This window comes from Bombus impatiens, unplaced genomic scaffold (assembly GCF_000188095.3).
Source record: "Bombus impatiens unplaced genomic scaffold, BIMP_2.2 scf_0235, whole genome shotgun sequence".
Taxonomy (NCBI): Eukaryota; Metazoa; Arthropoda; class Insecta; order Hymenoptera; family Apidae; genus Bombus; species Bombus impatiens.
In genome coordinates, this window is record NT_176654.1 from 864,158 (window position 1) to 877,425 (window position 13,268).

Below are 13,268 nucleotides of genomic sequence, written 5' to 3' on the forward strand. Positions count from 1 at the left end.
TAAATACCGTTGACCAATTCTAACGTACATAAATATTAATATTAAACGATAGTTGATCGATTGCCACGAAAACTAATTTCAATTGCAAAAAATAGGTTTAAAATTATTAGCGAAATAATTTGCTTAAGTTAACGTTATATGAACGTATCTTAGAAAAAAATTATTTAAACGTTTCATCAACTATGAAAACAAGTCGAATGTCTTAAAAAAAGTTCTAATATCTTCGGCATATATAATTTTTTATTCGTTAATAATAATAATATTTTTATTTGTTATTTTCTCCTTGTACTTTACTTGAATACAACGAATTGTCTTCGATATGAATGAATTATCGATATGGAATTTAATTTGAAAAGATAAAAAATGAACATAGTACGAATGAAACATTATCTCTAGCAAGAAGAAACAAGCTGTCGATTATTCGTCGCGGAATCTTTTCGATAATAACATTTGGATTACACGGTTCAATAATAATATTCGGTTCAAAATTTTCCTCCATTTTATACGAATACATCGTGGGAATGAGACGACGCACGAACTTCCGTGTGTTATTAATTTTCCACAATTTCAGCCAGTCGTATAATTTTTCGCACGCCGCGCCGCACGGACATCGAAACGAGCCAAGGTAAGGAAGAGATCCGAGCGAATCCTATATAAGATGGCCGAGACGCCGGTTCACTCAGTCATTCCCTCATAAGCTGCGACAACGTCTGGATCGATTAAATTTTCGCGTTCGGTAGTGTTAAAAACATATCAATTTGTTTCTCCAACGTTGTTTTCTTACTTCCGGGTAAAATGGATACGAGGATCTTGACATTGCTATTGTTTGTCAGCGTTGCGGGATCATTCGCGGAGTTACGATCCCCTCTCTTCAGAGTGCTTAGAAGTGAGTAGTCATTGAATAAACATATGCACGCACGTATTGTATATATGTACACAGAAATAAATTGTCCTTTACTAATACACGAATGGATAGACTAGTTGCTATTTAGCGAATGTTGCACTTTGTTTGACGTAAGCCGCTAAGCACACTCGCACACCTAACAATTTTGATAATTAAGAAGCGACTCTGACGAAGCAGACGAAGCGATTTAAATATAATCGTGACACGCTCTAACACTACTTTGTTCTCGCTATTATTGTTCGTAATTATACCGTTTGATTCGTTTGTCGTACTTTATGGACAAAAAGCATTTATTAGAGACACTGCTAGATCGTATCGGAGTCATCGTTTTAGTTAAGCAACGATATTTCTAAGGAAATTGTTCTCTCAAGTTAAACATTTTTCCAGCTGTGCGTTACATAACATCTCGCGTGTATTTAAATCGGCATGGTAATAAAATACCGGGATTTCAGGAAAATTGCGAAATTCACGGAATATGACGTAATCGTAAAATATTAACAAACTTTCGGCAGCCAAGCATTCGTGTTGATAACGAACAAATTTTTGTACTCGAATGTATACGTGAACACATAAGACCGTTCGCGGAGATATCGACGTTATCCGATTTCTAGAAACAGGTTTGGGTCGTTATTTACGAGGAGAACGGTCTTCCGTGAAAAAACTCCGAATTCTCACACTTGAAACTGAACTCGAAAGAAACTGACGCGCCAGTTTGGTTTTCAACAAAGTATTTTATACGCTGTTTCGTTCATTAATAATAGCAAGTATTTTCCGTCAATTATATAATTATTCCTTTATCATATTCTTATCGATCCTTTTACGCCTCTGACATACCTTTTTAAAGAAACTATTTTTCCGAGAGAAGATTAATAAATTTGAGAATAAAATTATACAAGTAATCTTATTTCTCGCGTTAAATATGATTTTTTAATCCGAATATCAAGACACCGGTATACGTGTGTATTAATAAATTCCTTATGTTACCGTATTCCTCGTTAAACTTAGTTAACAGTTTAAGGACCCACTTTCGTTAGAAAGCGATGCACTCGTGTGTGATAGTAGCGAAAATCAGAAATATGTCAGCAGAAAAAGAAGTTTTTTTAAAGTAAGTATATATAACTTATAAGAAGTAGTGTTGTCACATTGTGAAACTGTAATCTATATTTTGAAAACATGCGTTATGATATTAAGTATATTTTCAATAGTCGACTACCGCTTAATCTGCAAAAAAATACAAAGAAAGGAGCATTAGTTTATCTATACTGCTTAACCAGCGCGAAATACCGGCGAATGCTCGGACGTGCATGTACCGAGAAATACCGTAAGCGGAAGATTTTCCAACCGCGATAATATCGATAATCGATATTCTTATGTGTGTACCCGTGTAACGTTAACTTATCACGTCCCGCGCTGCTCACGCGCCGTAACGTAGACTAAAACTACCAATAGCGCGAGTGAGCGTTCCGATTTGAAATTTAAATAAATTTTAACAATTTGTATAGAAACCAAATTCGAGCCTCACAACCCCCACGGAATAACCCGTCACATGACGATCCCTCCACGGTAGACCTAAATATAAATAAGCGTAGCGATATAGAAGAGAGAGAAATAATTCCTTAGTTCAGAGTAGTTAATTCCTCAGTTTTGTGTGATTAATTCCTTGGTTCTTGACAGTCAGTTCCCCGTTTCTTGGCAAGTAATTTCTTTGTTCATAGCGATTAATTCTCAATTCCTTTAGCTCTTAATTTAGCTTTTCAGCACTTAGTACCTTTAGCTCTTAGTTTTTGCTCTCAGTTCTTAAGTTCTTTAGTCCTTTAGTTCTTTAGCTTTTAGTTCTTTGATTCATTAGTTCCCAGTGTTCTTGTTAGGCTTGTTAATCGACGTGTTTGTATTTGTCAATTTGTAAATTATTGAAAATCAATCAAATTAAAATCTTGTAATTAATAAGAGTGAAAACGTATTGCGAACGATTGTAACTTCGAGTATTCGAAATCTCAACGACAATTCTGTCAATATCCAATTAGCATTAGAAGATTCTGTCAATATCCAATTAGAATTAGAATAAACATTTGTTATGAAGAATATCTGTCTAATAATATGATAGGATTAAGCGAACATTTATTTTCACCGACTTTAATCCTCTCCCGTGCCAGTACTCCTGTGCGTAGCAGGTTAGCCGAAACGTGCAGTTTAATTGCCAATCGCATTAAATAACAGACGACACTACAATTTAATCTGAATTCAAAAATTAGCGGCAACACAACCAAAACGAGCCAAACAAAACGTAACAAACTATCATTAACACGATGCATTCTCCTTTGCATGTAAACATCATCGTGTGTCATCGCGTTCAGATAATTGGTCGTGACACCCGCGAACCATGACCTGATTTTGTTTCCAACCTTGACCCTTATCGAGATACTTTCGTTTAATTTTCTTTGCTTTTATTTCATGCTACAGCGACCTTACGATCGTCGACTTACGCGATACGAAATTACATTGAACTTGCTTGTAATCTTTCGAACGAGTACTATTAGGATTGGAAAGTTACTTCGAGATACGGCTTTGAGAACCGCGTCATTCGGTTTCTATTTATCTAAAGTCGCCTTCTAAATTACGATGCGTCATAAATATTTTACTAAAAGTAAAATTTCGATGACGCGACTTTCGACTGAACTTCCGACTCTCGAACACAGGATTGTTTCCATCACGAAAAAAGATCGTCGTCGATAAAACTGGCTCTGAGTTATTGTAAAGATCACAAATGCGACGTAATGTTTATGAAGAAACTGGAATTTTAAAAGTTCATACATTTACTCGAACGAGTATCTCTCCGACTGATTTACGACAACAGTGTAGAGCGTAGGAAAATTCAAGTATAATTCGTACAGGAATTATTTTACAAGTAATTCGTATCAATTGACAGCATTTTTTCATACTCGTCATTTATTTTAGATCTTTTTCATTTCCATTCCACAATTGTCCGTATCCATTGCACGTATAGATTCTTACTTACGCGAAGAAACAGGCATGTGCACGAACGTATTTTACCAAAGCGCTATCTGTCACATAATCTTTCCGCATGTTTTATGTTCTATGTGAAAGTAACGAAGATTATGCGATTTGAATGATTAAGGTCTTTCGAGAGAAAAAAAAAGAACAAAAGATGTGAAAGTTAACACACGTATTTAACGTTTTATGCAATGGAATTTTTCCTTTACATGCATGCAGAAGGTGAAGGAACTTCCTGCAATTAAAAGCGTCTGAAACTTATCACAAAAGCATGCTGGTAGTAACAGTGAAATGTGTGAAATGTTGATCGCAAAGACACAGTGACCCGTTTGTGTAAAAACAATTAAAAAAACGAAAAAAATGGTATTTTCTTTCTTTTCATCGACGAAGATGGATTGCACGAAGATAGACCACGCGAGATGGATTTCAATGGACTATCGAGGATGAGACGAGAATCCAGCAGTACTACCAAAAGTACAACTATACCTACGTCTACTTTGAATCCTAGCAGTGCGACTCTGCCCAACATAAATTCTCAAAGCATTTCCACAAAAAAGCCAGATCCTACAACGCCCAGCCTAGATTTTACAACGCCTGATTCAGATCCTACGACACCTAGTCCAGATTCTACAACGTCTAATTCAGATCCTACATCTTCTAGTGCAGATTCTACAACGCCCAATTCAGATCCTACAACGGCCAATTCAGATCCCACAACGCCCAATTCGGATCCCACAACGCCCAATTCAGATCCCACAACGCCCAATTCAGATCCCACAACGTCCAATTCAGATCCTACAAATTCCACGCCTGATTTAACTCCAAGTACTAATGAGACTCCGAAACCAAGTCCAACGAGCACACCTGATTCAAGTTCAAATACGAGTAAGACTCCCAAACCAAGTCCAACATCTGCTAAACCGACTACTCGACCGAATCGAAGATCAACGCGCGAACCACAAGCCACAACTCCCAGTCCAACTGCCGAATCTACTACGCCTAAGACTAATTCAGAAACTACAACCTCTAGTCCAACTACCAAACCCACGACACCTAACTCAGAAGCCCCAACTTCTAGTCCAAATCCCGAATCCACGCCTAAACCTGAAGCGGTGGCTTCTTCTCCGACTCCCAAGCCTACCACACCTAAATCAGAGACTCCAACTTCTAGTCCAAATAGCGAATCCACGCCTAAACCTGAAGCGGTGACTTCTTCTCCGACTCCTAAGACTACCACACCTAAATCAGAGACTCCAACTTCTAGTCCAAATAGCGAATCCACGCCTAAACCTGAAGTGACTTCTCCTCCGACTCCCAAGTCTACCACAGCTAAATCAGAGACTCCAACTTCTAGTCCAAATAGCGAATCCACGCCTAAACCTGAAGTAACTTCTTCTCCGACTCCCAAGCCTACCACACCTAAATCACAGACTCCAACTTCTAGTCCAAATAGCGAATCCACGGATCCTAAGCCGAAGCCCATGTCGTCTAGTCCAGCTGGCAAATCTACGACGCTGAAACCAAAATCCGAGACCACAACCGCACCTACGACAAAACAACCATCCGATTCTGGAAAAGTAACTAATCCCACATCGACAACCGCCACCCCTGTGATAGGATCACGTTTTAATCCGGATGATGAAATTCAAGTGCCTAATAAAAAGCCTGAATCGAACCAAGCAACAAATCCAGTTCCAAACGAAGGGACAAATACAGGAACTTTCATGTATCCTGGATTCCCAACTTTCCAGTTCCCTCCGTTCTTCATGCCTTCGTTCACTCCCGACTTTTCGGTACCTTACAATCCTTACAACCCTTACAACCCTTACTTTACACCCGATACTGGTAATAATAATGCATGGACTGCACCTAATGGCGAAGCTGGACCTGCGACATCTTTCGCTTCTGCTAGTGCATCGGCTGGAGCTTCTGCTGATAGCACAAATTTAAACGCATCGCCGTTAGGTTATCAAGGAGGATACCCTGACAACCTGAACACGGTCAACACACCTTTGGTCGTCGATCCGAACACTGGCAACGTACCGAACATGCTTAACGCAGGGGGATATGGTAGCTATGGAGGAGGTAATAATTAATAAAATGGGCAAAGTCGAACTCAAGATTACCAGCTTGAAGATTATCAGGTGGATGCATGCACTGTGCTAATTTGCGTTTAGAAAAATCTTTAATAACCATGATAAATTCGTAATGTCGAGTGTAGTGAATGGTAAAGCTGGATATTTCGCAGGCAATACGTGTAATCGTTGAAACAGGATAATTATAGGATTATAATTTTGCTATAGTATTATAAAATACTTTCAACGGTTGCTGAAGGTATTTGCATCGAAACATTTTGCGATTCTGTGCAATCATACATAGAAGATTGCAAAGAAACATAGAACGGGATATAACTTTTGACGAAAAATTTATAGCTGTGGACAATTAAAGAAAAAAGTTAGCATTTTTTATTTTTATTTACTTTTTTATCTTTTACTAAATATATTGCGATCTTATACTATCTTTCCTTGCTTTAAATTCCTTGTTACATGTTGTATTTTTGAAGATGAATGTGTCAGGAGTATCTAATCATAGTAGCTGCGTGGGAGGAAGGTAGTATAATACGATACATTATTATATTCTTCGCAAATTTTTCTATACACTCGATATATTATAACGTATAACGTGTTAACGTACCGCTGCATGAACATTAAAGAGCTATCAATTTGTTTTTTCTCTCTAACTATCCTTCACGTATCGTTAATATGTACTTATTACTTTATCGTTTACAGGCGCACCATATTTCGACACTGGATTTGCGTTTCCTGATTTTCAGAAACAAATGGAGGAAAATTTCAGACAATTGCAAGCTGAAATCCAAAAACAACAACAATCGTAAGTTTAATATGGTTGGTGAGATTTTAATCGACGATTACGATCACTATCGTTAAAAAATCATTTCATGGAAAATTTTTTTGAAATTTCTGAACTTAATGGGCTGTTATCGTAATGCCACTGCGTTACTTCCCAATTAAACAGAAATATATAAATATTCAGAACTTCCATTCTACATTTTCAACTTATTTTCACATGTAGAATAATTTGTAAGCAACGCGATTTTATTATTCTCGATTTTCGTTTTAGTTTGAGCCATAGAAACTACTTGACTTTACCTGAGCCAGATATTAAAGCTCGTGGTGGATAATATCTTATGTTATGACACATAAACTCAAACATACACATGTTTGATCAGTGCATATTTTTTTAATAAAAGTTTACTTTCCCAGTACTTACGATTCTTTATTCGCACAATAGCAATGCACATTCGTACAAGTGTTTTCAATCGACAAAAACTCCGTTAATCTGACTAAAATTTTGTTCCAATAAATGAAGTTGGTATTAATGGAAATAACATTATAGAAGCAACTAATACATAAATTTTATACATGCTTATAGGATCTTTGAAGCAACTAATCGCATAGCCACTGACGGAGCTAATGGCATCCCTGGAACACATACCGCTGTTTCTGGCATTCATTTGGGACCAGATGGCGGTTATCAAGCTGGTGCAATTAATCCAGTAAGTTTCAAGAGTTTACACGTATATTACCTTCTCAATTCACTAGTACTTCTTAAAACGCGTTTAGATCAAACGAGCAAGAACGTAGAGCAGGAATTAGAGCATACGTTCGAGCTTGCGTAAAATCACTTACGCCAAAAGAGCTTCTTCACGATGAATACGAGCGAAGAAACACCAAATGAAGAAAAAACGCTATTTTCGCTTTAATTTTACTGAAATGAGGAAAGAACGGGCGTTCGTTCGCTTGGTCTAAACGTAAATAGGTTTATAGAACCTAGGTTCACAAATAATACGATACTTACAGGAAATAAGAGCAGGAAGAGAAAATACAGTACAAAAAAATAAATTAATAAATTAGTACTTTAGTATTTATGAATCTACGAAGTATGAATAACTCTTTGAATTAAACTTTACCTTTTATACTCGTATATGAGATGAAAAAGAACTCGATCGGTATTCTTGCTGTCGAGCCTAATTGAAGCAATCGATTAACTTATCGTTCGTTATCACTAGACTGTGGATATTTATGCCGATGCATATTTTATGAACACAACTAAAATAATAGAACTCCAATAGAGATTTGTTTCACTACTAAATATTGCAACAAGTAGATACCATTGGATATTTTATATATTTTTGCATATATGTCTATTAGACAGTCTAATTGTTGTTGTTGCAAAGATTATCATTATTTGGAGGGACTGTTTACTGAGGAAAATTTATTCTTAATCTTTCAGGTTGCACCGGGAATAGAATCTAGATTCGCCGATGAACTCCCTCCACCGTCTAGCAATAATTACGGAGTGTTTTCCAGTTCTAGCTCTCACACCTTGGTTGGTCCGGATGGAAAAACAATCTCTCGCAAATCTTCGACAACAGGTGTAAATGATAATGGGAAAATTACTTACCGAACAGTCCAAGAGTAAAATGTACGTCCTCGGTTGGATTTACATTATCATTGATCTTCAATGGAACGCGTTAATACCGCGATAAAACACAATTGTTTTCTTTTACTCTTTTAAACCCAACATTCTTTGTAACTCAGGATTATAGATAATATTTTTAATCGTTTACTTACCAAATATACATAACTGGTTGGCGTAAAAATACTCATTGTACTCAAGTAAACACCCAGAGTATAAGGCGCATAAAACTATTTGACGTTCAATTGCCCACGAATAGTTAAGTAATTAAATCTGTGATTAAGTTCATAGATTACCTAGTACGCTCAGATGCTCCATTCTAAAGTTCTGAAAAACTTAATTTCCCTACTAGACCCTCGACTGGAATATTCTGTTATGGATATATAGAATAGAATAGCATTCTTTTCACTCGTTTAAAGTGGTATAATTTTACTCTCTATGTATAAATTGCACCGTTTACAAGTATTAGGAGTTCTTAATATCACAGAAAACTCGATAATTGACCAGGATCATTAAGGATCGGATTAATGAGTCAGAATTATGTGTGAAAATTTGTGGAAGTTATTTACGAGGCTTGTAAGAAAATAATGAATTCATAATTCCATATATTGACGCAGACCACCTTTTGATTCGAATCTCGCTGGGAAAATTTTAAATCAATTCAATCGAATCAAAGGATATTAAAAGAAAAATGCTGCTGAAAATTTGAATCTGATGGAATTATTCGTAAAAGCAAAATTTATAATAATAATAATAAATAAGATTCGTAAATGCGTGAAACAGAAAAACAGAAAATGTAACGGAATATCTAATAGTATAAATGCCAAGATCGATCAATGGTGGAAAGAGAGGAAAATATAGATAAGGGAAAAGCTTCGATCTATTGCTTATAACCGAGTAGACCATGGATTTTTATGCAAATTATATAATATTTTTATGAATGCAAATAATGCGTAAACGCATAAAAATCCATAGTTTACCGATGAAGTTCTGAACGAAGTAATAATCCTCGATTTTCAGCAAGTTCCTAATGATTTGTTTTGCTTACCTTGATTTCTATAGGTGTTCTAATAACTGCGAATGGGACAATATCTATATTTAAATGCCTGTAGAAACAGTTGTGAATATTTCTTGTTTCGTTTGAAATCTCTTTGTAAAGCAATCAAGTAAATATAAAGTCGTTATTTGTATTTTATTAAACACGACGATATTGTTCGCAAGAGAAACGTCGTACATTAATAATTTCTTGATTTTTATTCCTTGTTCCATTGAGTTTTGCTAAGAGGCGGTTCTATTTTGTCGTCAACAACAGGTTTAATTCGAGGTCTTTGAAAACTCCTTCGGCCTTGGTACCAAGGTTCACCGCCTTGGTAACGACTTTGGATCTAAAACATTTTATTATTTATATATCTCTATATCGATACTTAGAACGTATTATTGTCTATGTCTCGAAATTTTGCAAAATAAAAATTTAATGAAAATGTTTCATCGTATGAAACTTCAACGGTTTAACGTAAAGATTTTATATTAACTCATTAATATCGGGAGACGTGAATCGACGTCTTATGTTTTTCAAGAGTTGCCGACGGCAGACACGAGGCGACGTTTTTTATTTTTGTCAGCGTTGACGCACTTTCCATTTACATATTTACCTTGCAAAATTGCGCAGGAGATGAGACTACGAACAAAGTGTTAAAAGGCACTCTGACATTATAATGTATACATTCGTAAATAGATATTGTTCGTACGTGAATGTTTTATCGATATCACTGAGTCGTGGATGTTCCGTAATTTAAAGTAAAAGGTTCCGAGAAATACAAGAGCATTTATAAAATCTTTTCCTTAATACATTACGTATGTTATAAAAGATTTTACATAAAGTTCGTTAAAGTCCTAAGATACTTATCGCAAACGTACACTTCTTAAGGATTACAAAATTATTTGGACAGTCGACTCTTTGTCATATTATTAATAGTAAGCCTCGTGTATTTAGAAGGACCAGTTCTAGCGCTACGTTCGAGGCAAGTATACACACAGTGCATATCAATTTTTCGTAACGTGTTTGTTTGCGATAAAAGTCGTATTTGTGAAAAGTGTTCAAATACTTTCGTAAGTCACTGCACATCTATTTGGACATAAATTACCGTAGTATGCGGTACATAATACTACAAACGTTACCTATGATTAGTTTCGTTAACTGTTTAAAAATATAAATTATTTTATAAATCTCTATTAAGTTTCACGTGGGAATTAATAACAGATTAGAGCTTAGAATAGCGATATTTAAAAGGGAGACTGGAATTAAAGATTACTTATTCATTAATATAATTAGCGTTACCTGTGGAGTATTGTATAAGTATGTCGATGGACGTGACCGATTTAGATGACGAAGACCAAGATCATACGAATTTGCTACACCACGAACTCCGTCCACAATTGGAATATCATTCGTCTTAAAATCAGCCTCTAATTTTGTTATTACGGTAAGATGAACGTCAGTTACAATGTTACCTTCGTTATTGAGTCTTGACGAGACTGAGATGTTACAAATCCCATTTTTGCATACGTCTATGCCGGACTTTGTTCCATTTTCATTCACAATAATTTGAATATTATTAATAACAGCTGGCTGCTTCGTTGAATCGTCCTGGAAATATTTCATTTCGATCTTCATCTTTTTGTTTAACACATTACAAACAGTTCTTCGAAACGGTAGAATTACTTACTTGTATAAAATGACTCCTTTTTTTATTCGACATTCTAAATGCATTCTCACTGTTTATCGCGAAGATAAAAGATTTAGGAATCCGTCGAGTCGTTGCTAATCGATCGTTAGCTTGGTTTAAATTAAGAGAATCTTTGGAGTAGAAATCGTTCGGATCTCGTTCATTTTCTTGAGAATCAAATACAATCTGCGAGGAAATCTCTATGCACGATATATAACTTTCCCATGCAAACACCGTCAAAAAAACGAAAAGAGCAATCTCTCTTATTCGTTTCTCCATTGTTTCTTCGATTGGTACTATTTTTTCGAGCAGAGTTTTCGATGTTGTACGAAGGAATAGCTCCGAGGAAGGGATAAGTATTCAAACAGGATGTATACATACATATAGTAATGACAGTGATTGCTGTACGTGTGCAAGAAAATTACAATGACCTCCGTGGATCTAAGTGGCATAAAAAAAGGGAAGACTTAATCGAAAGCGAAAAGTGTGCTGTCTGAGAAATCGGTGATCTTAATTGCCTCTTAAAACGTTAGGTAACACGAAATCCAAATGAATATTAAGCATTTGGATTTTGTGACTAATTAATGCGAACATGATTGTATGCAAATTAAAAGAAGGAACAACGCAATATGTTATTTTCTCAATGAATCGCTTCCTCCACATGTTAGTCTTACTAACACTTCTTTACGTTATATCATTGCTTACGCGTCGATGAGATTCTTTTAATATACGAGATATCCCAGATTTTTCCAGCCGAATTTTGTTAGTATACTTTTGTATATATGGATTTTCGGGTATATTTGGAATTTGTTGTTATTTCTTGAAGAACCTATATTTAATAATACGTTATTGCTAATTTGCGGAAAAAAATTAACGCGATTTCAAATCATTGACACGTACAAACGTAATAAAAATAATTGAATGCAAATCGAAGTTTAAAAATTCCAACTCTAAATCACGATGCAAAATTGAATCTCTACGAATATTTCTTTTCAGTATACTACTATATCAGTATACTAAAAGAATATATTTACTTTCAAACAGATACTTAGTACAAGGATATCAATAACAATATAGATATTTATTGTCGTAAGTATCGAGAAAATATACACGATCATTGTTTGATTTTCACAACTTCTTCAAAGAAGATTTTAAAACGAGAGTACGTGTAAAGTCGTGCGTATTGAATAGAACCCTCGCGGCGAAACTAAAAAGACACGCGGCGTGCGCGAATGACGTTGTGTTGCTCTTTCGACATGAAGAATAAAGGATGACTACTCTGAAATGCACCCCGTTACAGTACGGCCAGAGTCAGTACACAGAGATTGAAACAATCTCAAATCCCGTCGTTTACATCTAACGTTTGACTAAGCCCCTATGCAAACGAAGGGTCGTGGAAGCTCATTGAAATTCATTAAAACCCTCGTTGCGTCGATCCACTCTTTCAACTTTCTTATAGCTTGAGCAGAATTTAATAAAAGCGGACATTACACGATGTTTATCGTTCTTGATCCCATAGTTCTACTACTGTTCGTAAATAAATTAAATAAATTAATGTAAATTAATGACGAATTAATGCGTTTATATATTTATTGTTTTCTTATGAAATCTGCTCATTATAAATTCAAATCATCTATTAAAAAACATAGAAACAATATATGTATGTACAGCGTGTTTGAAAATGATATCCTGTTAGATACAAGGAGAATGGCATTTATCGTCGCACGTAGATACCCTGATGTTCATTTCTTCGTTTCTTCGTTGCTATTTAATCAACTCCGGACTCGCTTAACAGCGAACTATACCGAAGATGACGAGGATATCTAACTGAATTTACATATCCGAATGGATTACATTTAACTAATTACACGAAAGAATTGCGAAAGAATGAAAAAAATATGGGAAACCGTCGGAAGACAATAATTAATTACAGTCGCGTGATTTATGAATCCTCGAAAATGTTATTTTTTTATCGTGGAAGATGTAGCCGATTGTACGCGAAACAGAGGCAGCGAGAGACACCAGAAAATTAGACACAAGCTCATCTGTCATTTTAAACAAGACGTCACGGTAGGAAGGTACCCCATTAATTTTGTCAACCGACGTTCCCGGCGCTGGGTGCACGA

At 35.7% G+C, this 13,268-nt stretch overlaps 2 protein-coding genes across 2 annotated transcripts; one reads left to right on the forward strand and one right to left on the reverse strand.

Annotated features, from left to right (window-relative positions):
• Positions 1-658: 658 nt before the first annotated feature.
• Positions 659-8,881, forward strand: LOC100744565 (mucin-2). The gene is made up of 6 exons (XM_033320075.1): positions 659-886; positions 4,307-5,275; positions 5,366-6,001; positions 6,706-6,808; positions 7,370-7,493; positions 8,231-8,881. Exons 1-6 carry the CDS (start codon positions 796-798, stop codon positions 8,417-8,419), a joined length of 2,112 nt encoding a protein of 703 aa, XP_033175966.1. The 5' UTR covers positions 659-795; the 3' UTR covers positions 8,420-8,881.
• A 588-nt stretch (positions 8,882-9,469) lies between these two features.
• Positions 9,470-11,690, reverse strand: LOC100744686. The gene is made up of 3 exons (XM_003488489.4): positions 11,143-11,690; positions 10,755-11,063; positions 9,470-9,801 (listed from the first exon to the last, which is right to left on the reverse strand). The coding sequence occupies exons 1-3, from the start codon at positions 11,419-11,421 to the stop codon at positions 9,670-9,672; spliced, it is 720 nt and encodes a 239-aa protein (XP_003488537.1). The 5' UTR covers positions 11,422-11,690; the 3' UTR covers positions 9,470-9,669.
• Between the last annotated feature and the right edge of the window lie 1,578 nt (positions 11,691-13,268).

Coding starts and splice junctions, on each gene's coding strand:
- LOC100744565 (XM_033320075.1), top strand. CDS start 796: ATGGATACGAGGATCTTGACATTGCTATTGTTTGTCAGCGTTGCGGGA. Junction 887..4,306: donor TCTCTTCAGAGTGCTTAGAA/GTGAGTAGTCAT, acceptor TCATCGACGAAG/ATGGATTGCACGAAGATAGA. Junction 7,494..8,230: donor AAGCTGGTGCAATTAATCCA/GTAAGTTTCAAG, acceptor TTAATCTTTCAG/GTTGCACCGGGAATAGAATC.
- LOC100744686 (XM_003488489.4), bottom strand. CDS start 11,421: ATGGAGAAACGAATAAGAGAGATTGCTCTTTTCGTTTTTTTGACGGTG. Junction 11,064..11,142: donor AAAGGAGTCATTTTATACAA/GTAAGTAATTCT, acceptor AAATATTTCCAG/GACGATTCAACGAAGCAGCC. Junction 9,802..10,754: donor ACTTATACAATACTCCACAG/GTAACGCTAATT, acceptor AAAATGTTTTAG/ATCCAAAGTCGTTACCAAGG.